This window comes from Penaeus monodon, chromosome 10 (genome assembly GCF_015228065.2).
Source record: "Penaeus monodon isolate SGIC_2016 chromosome 10, NSTDA_Pmon_1, whole genome shotgun sequence".
Classification (NCBI taxonomy): Eukaryota; Metazoa; Arthropoda; class Malacostraca; order Decapoda; family Penaeidae; genus Penaeus; species Penaeus monodon.
Genome location: NC_051395.1, coordinates 21,881,277 through 21,892,923, shown reverse-complemented (window position 1 = coordinate 21,892,923; position 11,647 = coordinate 21,881,277). Strand labels below are relative to the sequence as shown.

The following is an 11,647-nucleotide window of genomic DNA, read 5'->3' as shown; positions in this document are numbered from 1 at the left end:
GTGTGTGTGTGTGTGTGTGTGTATAAATGTGTGTGGTGTGTGTTCCGTGCACACACACACACCCCCTTATCACACACACCACACACACACAACACACACACACACACAACACACACAACACAAAACCCCCACAACAACACACACAACAAAGAACATGTAAATGGGTTTCCCAAAATCCACTCAGGCCGCTACTGGAAAAACTACTTCAACTGGGTTTTTCTCAAAATTATCTGTTCTTCTTCTACAGGAGCCATGCATACAAAAGGTGCTGGTTCGTTTTCCTTCCTAAGGCCTCTAACCTCATACCCCACGCACCCACAAACCACCACACACACACACACCACACACACACCACCCCCACACACACCACAAACCAAACCCCACACACACATGCCCATGCCACACACCACCCGCTCACACCAAACAGCCCCCACACACCACCACCACACCACACACAACCACCACACACAAACCCAAAATATTATATATATATATATATATTAATACAAAACATACATACTCATACTCATACATCATCATACCACATACATAACATACACCATACACACAAAACACACACAACCCCACCACACACACCACCACACACATACCCCCACACCACACACCCCACCCCACACATATAAATAAAAATTATATTTTTATATATATATATATATATAAAATTTCATAATATATATATATAATATATATTATTATATATAATATATATTTTAAAAATTTTTTTTTTATCAAAATCTTCTATTTTTTCTCTCTCTTATATATGTAATTGTGTGTGGTGGGCATTATATATATATTTTATATTATATTTTTTTATTATATATATATAATATACCAAAACCCCACACCCCATTTACACATCATATTATATAATTATATATATATATTTATATATATTATATATATATTAAATTAAAATTAATTATACACCACCACCACACATTCACATACATATATATATATATTTTTATATATATATATATTATTACATATTAATATATGTGTTTGTGTTGTTGTGTGTGTGTGTTGTGTTGTGTTCCATTCACACACACCACCACACACACCCACACACACACACACACACAAACCCCACACCACCACACAACACACCAATTATATATATCGTTTTTTTTTTTTTTTTCCAAGTGCCCTTCCAAAAACGTTGGCGACATGGTTTCCTGTTTTCTTGGGGATTTAGAGCGGGGGTTTGCCGTTTTCCTTTCCCCCGGTTTTTATCGGTCACCCTCTATTTAAACCGGTCTGGGGCCGCACTGCTTGGGGGTGGGTTACCACCCATGCTGGTGGCAATCGAGGTTTCTTTGCCCAAGGACCCCACCGGCCGGTGCTCAACCCCCAACTCAGATCCGTCGTGACTCTTTATCCGATCTCTAAACCCTCGGGCACCGCGGCCTATATATATATTTTATATATATTATATATTATTAATATATTATATATAATATATTTATACTACCCAATTCCTCTGTCTCCTTTCTCCTTCCATTCTCTTTTCCCCCATATTGTCGCGTTTTGTTACACCCCACCAACACATATATATTATATATATATATATTTTATATAATATATATTATATATATATATATATTTTGTGTTGGTGGTGTGTGTATGTGTGTGTGTGTAGTGGGTTTTGTGTGTATTGTGTATGTGTGTGGGGGTGTGTTTGGGGGGTGTTTTGGGTGTGTGTGTGTGTTTGTGTTGGTGTGTGTGTTGGTGTGGTGGTTTGTGTTGGTTATTGTATTAATTATTTATTTATATATATTATATAAATATATATCTTTAATATATACGCATACATTTTTATGTTTTCAATATATATATTTTTTTTATAATATAATTTTTTATTTACATACTTTGTTATTAAAGTATATTTTATATATTATTTATTTTATTTATATAAAAGTAAATATTGCTTGTTTGTGTATGTATAATAATATATATTATTTATATTATTTATTTTAAAACTTTTTTGGGTTTTATTAATATATTAAAGTATTAGTATGAAAATATATATTATATTATTAATATATTATATATATTATTATGTTATACATTAATTTGTTACCACACCCCACAACACCACACACCCACACCACAACACACACACCACACAACACACCACCACAATCACCCGTGTGTGTATAGATACTATGTTTATTTATTATTTTTTTTTATAAAATGGATTTTAATATATTTAACGTATACACACACCACAACCCAACACACACACACACACAACACCACACACCACACACCCGAGCACACACACACAACACACACACAACACACCCACACAAAACCCCCACACACCACACACCCCCACACACCACACAACCACACAAACACACCACAGCACACACACACACACACACACACACACACACACACACACACACATACACACACACATACACATACACATACTCTGACTTGCAAAGACACAAACACATACAGACACACACAGAGACACACCCATACACGTGTATATTCTCATATATGGTATACATTTTTCCTTTTTTCAGCGGAGAATGTAGCAAAGCGTTGGAATGTTTCAAGAGATGAACAAGACAGATTTGCTGTTTTTAGTCAACAAAAGACAGCTAATGCTCAGAAAGATCAATGTTTCAAGGAAGAACTTGTCCCTGTTTTGAACTTGAAAGTGCCTCTTCAAGCAGATGAATTTCCTAGAAATGATACATCTTTAGAAGGGTTAAGAAAATTGAAACCATGTTTTCTGAAAGTGAGTATTTTTTAGAGTATTGTCTATTTACTTACAGTATTTAGTTTTCTCTTATCATAAAGTTCATAGCTATAATGATGTTATTCTTATATTTACCACATGAAATTACTTTGCATGGATTTTTTATCTTCTTCATTTTGCCAGAGTTTGAAAGCACATGTTAATTCATTAGCACCTTGAATATGCAATTCCCCTATGGTCATGTAAATGGCATCACACCACTAATTCACATCCTCCTAATCCCTTGCTTGTTGTTGTCGTGGGAGGGCTTAGGAGTTGGAGACTGGGGCCCAATGTAGAGGATTACCCTTACCTTGGACCTTGGAGCCATGGGCAAAGCATTCCCTTGGTTATTCACCCTGCCCTTACTCCTCATGGGGACTCTAAGGGGTAGATTATTTATTTATTATTATTATTTAATTCAAACTCACCATGGCCAATAATATTTTTTTTTACCCTTAGGAGCATTAAGACTTGCCCCTTCATCAGCTAGCCCATTTAAATTTGATTTCATTGATTTCCCTACTCCTGCCTCTCCTTTGATCATGGCTCTGACCACTGATACTAATACTCCCTCCCCAATGTTTGCAGTCAACTTTATCCATTCCGAATCATCCACCCAGGTCATTGTTTAGCCTTCATAGTACACCCCTTCCTCTCTCCCAACATCCTCCACTCTATCTTCTACTGCACAGTCTTCTTCATTGTCTGCTCCCACCCTCCTTAGTACTACTTTTCATTCTTATTGTCCTTCTCCCAACAGTACTACCTCTCTTCATACCACTCCACCTTCTTCCCACCCTCGTCCTTCTACTGCATCCACCTCTTCAAATCTTTTGAGTATCCCTTTTTGGACCAACCAAGGGGGATCAGTTCTTTGTGATTCCCCCTACAGCTCTGTACTCTGACAGTACCCTTCTCTTCCAACAGTGTCTCCTAAAACAAGTAGGCAAAGTTGCCTTTTGCAGTTGTCCTGATCATTGCCCTGACTGACCTCACTTGCAAATTGGCTGCCCAGCCTCACTCCTCCCTTAATAATTATACTGGAACTGTTTTCATCTCCGACTGATTGTCCTGTCTACAACATGGACTGGTCAGATTGTGAAAACAACTTGCTCGCCTGCCTTGTTGACTATAATGCAGTGGCAGTACAGTGCTACACTATCCCTTCCAGAGGCCAATGCAAGTCCTACACCAGCATTACCAAGATTAACTTATGTAGACATGACCTCCCCCATGAATTTATATTGGTGGAGTGTCTTGCTTTGTCTGATCATATTGACCTCTTCCCCATCAATGTCAGAAATGTTGGTGTTTTGGCCACCCAGCCAAACACTGTCGCTCCACAGCCCACTACCCTCTATGTACCCTAAGTAGTCATGATAGTTCAAATTGCTCTGTTCAGTTATGCACATGTGCCAGTTGTGGTGGCTCCCAAAATGTATTTTATAGGAGCTGCCTTACCTACAAGCTTGAATCTGAGATAGCAGTTCTCAGATTCAAACTAGACCTCACTCTATGTGAGGCCAAACAAAAAGCACGCCAACAAGGTTTTTCTCTTTCTACCTATTCCAAAACTGTACTTCACTCTGCTTCCATCCCATCTTCTCAAGAAGTCTCACCATTTCCCTCAGTATCCTTCCCTCCACTCTGAACCACCCTATCTCTTCTCCCTCTCTTCCCCCAGTCAAATTCCTTTGTCAGTGAAAATCCAGATACTCCAGTCTCTGCTACTTCCCCAGTGCTTACCCCTCCTCCTCCCAACCCAACTCCCCTTTAGAAACTTGTAGACATCCAAAAGTTCTTAAACATGACACAAGAGAATGATCCACTCCCTCATCCACCCTATAATCCCCTTATTCCTGTTCTCTCTACATTCAAAGGATTTGCTGATATCTGTCCTCCTTCTCAAGTTCCCCCTACACCTCTTCCTCCCACTCACCCTCCATGTGCATCACCATTCCCTCTTCCTTCCCTATTATCCTTACCACTGCCACCTAGATGCTCACATGACTCCCATATGTCACAACAATGTCCTTCTCTGGATTCCTCCCATCCTGACATTCTTCCCGATACTTCACCACCTTCCCCTGTTCCCTTATTTCATTCTCTGGAATCATCTCTTATTTGTACAGTTTCTTACCAGATTACCTTTTTATTGTTTCATAATAGCTCTTATGCAGTTTTCCTCATACAGTGTTACTCTCCCTTCTTCAGACACACTCTCCATTTGATCTCATCACCTCATGTCTTTAACCCCATCCCCTTTTGCAAATCCCTACTGTATTCCATTTGCTCCCCCTCTCTTCACTGCCATTCTATCCTACTGCATTCTACAACCTTTGAGATCTAACTTACCTTATCCTGATTGTTAAATAATTTCCAGCCTTTTTGTCACAATACTTTACCATAGTGCTATATGACCTCTGTCTTGCACATTTTTCTTCTAACCATTAACCACTTACTTGTTAATTTAGTTAGTACTATCATTATTATTTTTTTTATTATAATTATTATTGTTGTTGTTGATGTTGTTTTTTGTTTACAAGAATTCTTTCATTTAAAAAAAAAATTCTTGCATTCTCAACAGAGACAAAAATTCATGTCATCAGGGTCATTTATTAGTGTCACACATTGCTATTACATGCTTGCTTTCATATCTGATACCTTTGAAATATTTTATATTTATTTTGGTCTATAACAGAATAATAGAATAACAGAAAAAAACGTATGCTGTAAATAATCGTTATATGCTCTTTGGTACCAACATGGAAATAAATCTGTATACATTTATTTAATGCATTATTAACTTCAATACATCTTTTTTACCACTCGAGGTGGACTTATTTTGTATCCCTTACTTGTTACTTAACTCATTAGCTGTAGTATTGAAATTGGCTAGTGGCCAGTAATGTGTGTTTTTTGGTATCACTGGCAGTTTCCTGGATTTGTACCTGGCTTGTTCAGAACTTTATGTACAATTTTAGACACCAAATGGCTTGTAGTTTTCTAAACAAAACTAGAAAAAAAAGAGATTTCCTTTCACTTTAAGTGCCAAAGAGTGACACCAAATAAATAATGTCTATTATCAGAGAATGATGAGCTCCCTCTGATGAGCTGACTGCCCTGGGTAGGTCATAACACAGTGCCAACTGTGACTTAGTCCACCACAGCCATTGCATACCATGCCATGCACAACCAAAGGTATAAGCATATTATATTTACTAATTTTATGTGACAGGATGGGACTGGCACTGTAACTGCTGGTAATGCATCAGGGTTGAATGATGGTGCAGCAGCACTAGTTTTAACAACCGAAAAAGAAGCTAAAGCCAGGGAACTGAAGCCACTAGCTAGGATTATGGCTTGGGCTCAGACAGGAGTTGACCCAGCCGTTATGGGAATTGGACCTGTGTCTGCTGTAAAAAAAGTGGTGAGTAGCTTTGGTGTGGATTTTGTTGCTAACTAATGTTGATGACTAGTAGGTGTTCAAGATTTTGAAGAGAAGTTGCATATACAGTATAGATGTAGTTGGTCTAAAATAAAGTTATTTTGATATGTAAAAATGTTGTTAAGATATTACATTAATTTGTCAAATACTTTCCAGCTTAGTAAAGTTGGCTGGTCAGTAGAAGATGTTGATTTGTGGGAGTTGAATGAAGCATTTGCAGCACAAAGTTTGGCAGTTTTGAGAGAACTTGGTCTTGATAAGGACAAAGTTAATGTAAATGGTGGGGCTATTGCCCTTGGGCATCCAATTGGTGCATCCGGTATGTAGAAATCTGTATTTTGTATTATTCTGTAATAGATTTCAACACACACATACACACTCACGCACACACACATGCACATGTATACGCACATGCATACGCACACGCACACGTATATGCAAGGCACACACACACACACACACACACACACACACACACACACACACACACACACACACACACACACACACACAACAACGCACCCACACACGCACGCAAGACACGCACGCACACACATGCACACACAAACACGCACATGCACGCACATGTGGATTTAAAGAATAGTAGTATCAGACTGAAAATGAAATTCCTTGAGCAAGGATTATAAACAATTCACAATAAATAGAATTTATTCATAAATACTTTGTGTATTACAGGTGCAAGAATTCTGGTGACTTTACTGCATGCACTGAAGCGGCTTGAGAAGAAACGTGGTGTTGCTGCTCTCTGTGTTGGGGGCGGCATGGGAATTGCTCTTTGCGTAGAGCGATCTTAAGTCACTGTGCATGATATTTTACATTTATTGTTGAGTGGATTAAATATTTTAAAGGTTGTTATAGGTATTGTTGATTAGATAGATTTATTTAATATGGCATGATTTAAGGATACTAAATTTTAATATTTTCTCTTTTGAAATTTTAATATTTTTATTTTGATCCTGTTTAGTTTATTAGCTCAAATTAGTGCCTTTATTAGGAAATGGTTACTAGGTTATTTACGAGTTTCATTCCTTTGGTTAGTAAGATAATTTTAAAGAATAATATAAACAGAAAAATGTATATTTTTGTAGGATATGATGCCTTACATGCATTTTTGTGAATGCATTTGTGATATGTATATCTGCAGAGTCATCTGCTTTTACATTAATATAGTGCTTAAAAGGCTGTTCATAGTCCACTATATATAGGTTTTAAGTATTAGGTGTTGTTTATTTGATATTCTTTATTTTAGAAAGATGGTATTGTTTGATTAATGACAAATTTGATTCACAAATTCATTATAAGAGAGGACTGAAGCTTTAATGGATGTTTTGCAAGGGATATGATTAAGACCCAGTCAGTTTTGATAATAATTTAACAGATATGGTGCATAGTAAAAGATGTTTTATCTCATAGAAATTGCTTTGTAGCTGAAACTGTTAGCAAGTTAGTGAAAAAAATATGATAGAAGATTAATATATAACACATCCCTATGTAGATTCTCTTTTAGTAGAATAATGTACATTTATAAGAACAAAAATCAATAATCATTTTGCTTTGATGCATAATGCAGTGGATATGAGAAGCACAAAATGTTTATATATGTCTTATATGTACCATTTGTGAATTGTAGATGTAAATCTTTATATCCATTTTGTTCAGATCTGAATATGTTATTTCAAGTAGGTGATCAATTTTAATTCTTAGTTCTACCAGTTTTCCATTTATTTTATCATGATTGTTATCAATTTGCTACTATTGCAGTAAAGGCATTATTGCTTTGTCAGGTAAATGATGTTTAGTTGTACAAATTATTTCTCATTATGCCATGATAACAGTTTTGGTAATAATGATTCTTATTTTGTTATGTGGACTGGAGATCTGTCTTCCACTTCATAAGCAAGCGTTTGGTGATCTGATTTTGTGTGTTATTGATTCAATAGTATGATTTTCAATGTTTTACAGGATATTTACTATTTAGATATTTAGAAGTCTCATTTTACAGTATGTGGTGTCTCCATGGACATATTTCCCCACTTGTTCTGAATGAAATATGTGTGTGTGTGTGTGTGTGTGTGTGTGTGTGTGTGTGTGTGTGTGTGTGTGTGTGTGTGTGTGTGTGTGTGTGTGTGTGTGTGCGCGTGTGTGTGTGTGTGCGTGTGTGCGTGCGTGCATGTGTGTTGGATAGAAACAAACATTTCATGTAAAATTTGAAGTTCTCTCAAGTACTAAAAACTATCTGTGCATACATGAGTCACATATAACAGTCCAGAAAAATCTAATTTTTCTAGTGTATTTGATTGTAGTTGTAGCATTGAAAGGTACGTAAAATGACATGCATAGTAGGACACAATATGGAACAGTATAAGAATGTAATATAGTAAGATTACAAGAGAACTTCATGAAATACTCAAAGACAATTAAGTAACCAAACACTAGTCTCTGCAGAAGTTAGTTGAAGGTCAAACCTAAGTAATAACTGGTTTGTTGTAATGCATAGAACTCTGTGAGCAAGACCAAATTAGGACTGCAATTTGAATGCCAAACATATAAGCTGTAATATGTGTTTATAAAAAGAAATGTAGATAAGCATAAATAGGGCTGTGCATGCAGTATTGATCATGTATCCTGAATGATCAGGATTTTTACCATATTTTATATTGTACTTTACTGAAGAGTTATTCAAGTAAAGTTCTTCAGAAGCTCAAGGATTTAGGTTATGATACATTATTGTTAAGTTTCCTAGTTTTCATGGTTTTGATAAGTAGACTTTGAATTATTTTTGAGACTTGTTATAAGGGGAAAAGGTGACAAATTTGGAATACAGTCTGCAATAAGTCATGAATGATGTGTACCATTTTTAATATACTTTACTGAAGAATAATCCATATTAAGTTCTTCAGAAGCTCAAGGATTTAGGTTATGATACACCTATCATAAGTATGGTTAAGTTTCCTATGGTTTTAATAAGTAGACTGATTTATTATTTTTTAAGACCTGTCACAAACAAAATGAAAAATTTGGGATTCAGTTTGCAATGTCACAAATAAATGATTTTATTTTTGTTGTTTTTTCTCAGGCTTTTATGGTAGTTATCTATATGGTCATTATTTTTAGTTCCAGGAATTAAAGCAATTATTGTTTCAACAGGGACTTGCAAATACCAATGCCAAGTGTAGAGGAAGAGTCTCCTTAAGAAAGTGTAAAGGAAGAGTCTCCTTTAGGATATATAGCTTGCCTTTGAATATAAAACTACTGTTTCCAGTGCTATCTTGTCAAAAGATTCAGGTTATTTTATTCTGAAGATGTTATTGGTTGTGGCAATAATTGTAATTGTATTTAGTGAAGTAAAGACTTTATACATTACTCTGGTTTACATTTCTTAACACTACTGTATGTATGTGAAAAATTGTATATTGGTGATAAACAATTTTATATTTTCCCCTTTTTCTACATTATTAGTCCCTTCCCAATCTCACCCCCCCAATCCCTTGCCCGTTGTTGTTGTGGGGGGGCTTAGGAGGCGGAGACTGGGACCCAATGTGGGGAACTCCCCAACCTTGGGACTCAGCCCTCGACTCAACTAATTTTGCATGGTCTTTTTTTTTTTTCCTTCCCACTTTTCTAAGGTGTGAGAGCCGTGCTGAAAGGATGAAAGGCTGACTTTGTGCCAGTCCTGAACGGCCTGAGGGAGCCATGGGCACGGTATTCCCCTGATTTAGTTACCTAGCCTTACCCCTCAAGGGGACCCTGAGGGTGGATGTTTTTATCCCCAACATAATCCAGGCTTACCATGGCCAGTATGAAACCTATCCCCACTATAGGGCAATGAGGCTTGCCCCTTTATCAATAGCCCCAACGATGTAACCCACCGATTCCCTGACCCCAGGCTCTCCTTTGACCCACGGCTCTGACACTGCAATAACTACCCCTCATCAATGCCTACTAGTACAGTACCAACAATCAACCCTTAGAACATTTCCACTCTCCCAGTATGCTCAACTTCAACACCTCTACCCCCACAACCTCCAACATCAACCACCCCATCCTCCCTTATTAATACTTACAGCCTTATTGCCCACCTCTCCATAACACTACCTCCCTCAACACTACTCCATCTTCGTCACGCCCCCACCCTTCTACTACCCCTATCTCTACAACAATCTTGAATAATCTCTTTAGCACAGCCAAATGGGACCAATTTTTCGTGATCCCTCCCACAGCTCCCTACTCTGACAACACCCTTCTCTTCCAACAATGTCTCCAAAAACAAGTAGGTAAAGTCTCTTTCTGTAGCCGACTCGACCGCTCCCGTCTTGTCACAGTAACATCCGAAAACCAAGCTATAGCATTAACAAAACTAACTGACCTATATGGTAACCCCATCCTTGCAGAACCCCATCCAACCCTCAATACTTGCACCGGAACAGTTTCAATCTCCCCAGCAAACTGCCCAATCTATGACAAAGATTGGTCAGATTGTGGAGAAGACCTACTTGCCTGTCTCACAGACTATGATGCAACATCAGTACAATGCTACTCCATCCCTCCCAGAGGTCATCGAAAGAAACCCACTAACATAGCCAAAATTACCTTCCGTAGACATGACCTTCCCTTTAACGTCTACATAGGAGGAGAATCCCTCCCTGTTCGTCCATACCAACCTCCTCCACGTCAGTGCCAAAATTGTTGGCGTCTAGGACACCCAGCCAATCATTGCCGTTCCACAGCCAGATGCCCACTATGTGCCCAACCTAGCCATACCCGATCTAACTGCTCTGCACAATCACGCACATGTGCCAACTGTGGTGGCACTGTGGCGGCCCCCATAATGTATTTTATAGGGGCTGTCCCACCTACAAATTTGAGACTGAGGTAGCAACTCTCAGATTCAAACTTGGACTCACACTACGTGAAGCCAGACAGGAAGCACGTCGACGTGGTTTCCCTCTTACTCCTTACTCCAGTAATACTGCTGATTCTACCAATTCTCCTAAACCCACCCCCCCTACATCTAACTCCCCCTCTTCTACCTCCTACCTTCCTCAGTCAAACTCTTTTGCCATCCTAAATCCAGACACTCCAATCTCTACTACAGATACTCCATCACCACTACAACCCCAACACCTTCCCCTCTCCCTCCTCGCACTACCCGTAACAGACAGAACAAACGCTCCACCCCTTCTTCCCCTACCACACAATCACCTCCACCTTCCTTTGCCCCTATGCTTGAGACACCAGTCCTCTCTTCCCCCCCTCACAAGAAATCCTTTATCCCCCAAAACTCCCCAACCAACTCCTCAGAAGAAACTATTCAAAATTTCAAGATACTTAATGAAAACTGACACTCAACCTCCAAATCTTACAACTGCTCCTTCCACACTCCAAGTAACTGCTGATAT

The 11,647-nt window shown here is 38.1% G+C and overlaps 1 protein-coding gene across 1 annotated transcript in view; it reads left to right on the top strand.

The window, feature by feature from the left end:
- LOC119577930 (acetyl-CoA acetyltransferase, cytosolic-like) overlaps nucleotides 1–9,611 on the top strand; it is a 14,044-nt gene extending 4,433 nt beyond the window's left edge. The window contains exons 5-8 of the mRNA XM_037925612.1: nucleotides 2,559–2,776; nucleotides 6,018–6,209; nucleotides 6,384–6,546; nucleotides 6,924–9,611. Of these exons, the coding sequence (XP_037781540.1) occupies nucleotides 2,559–2,776; nucleotides 6,018–6,209; nucleotides 6,384–6,546; nucleotides 6,924–7,042 (692 nt within the window). The 3' untranslated portion in view covers nucleotides 7,043–9,611. The remainder of the gene's footprint in view (nucleotides 1–2,558; nucleotides 2,777–6,017; nucleotides 6,210–6,383; nucleotides 6,547–6,923) is intronic.
- Nucleotides 9,612–11,647: the final 2,036 nt, after the last annotated feature.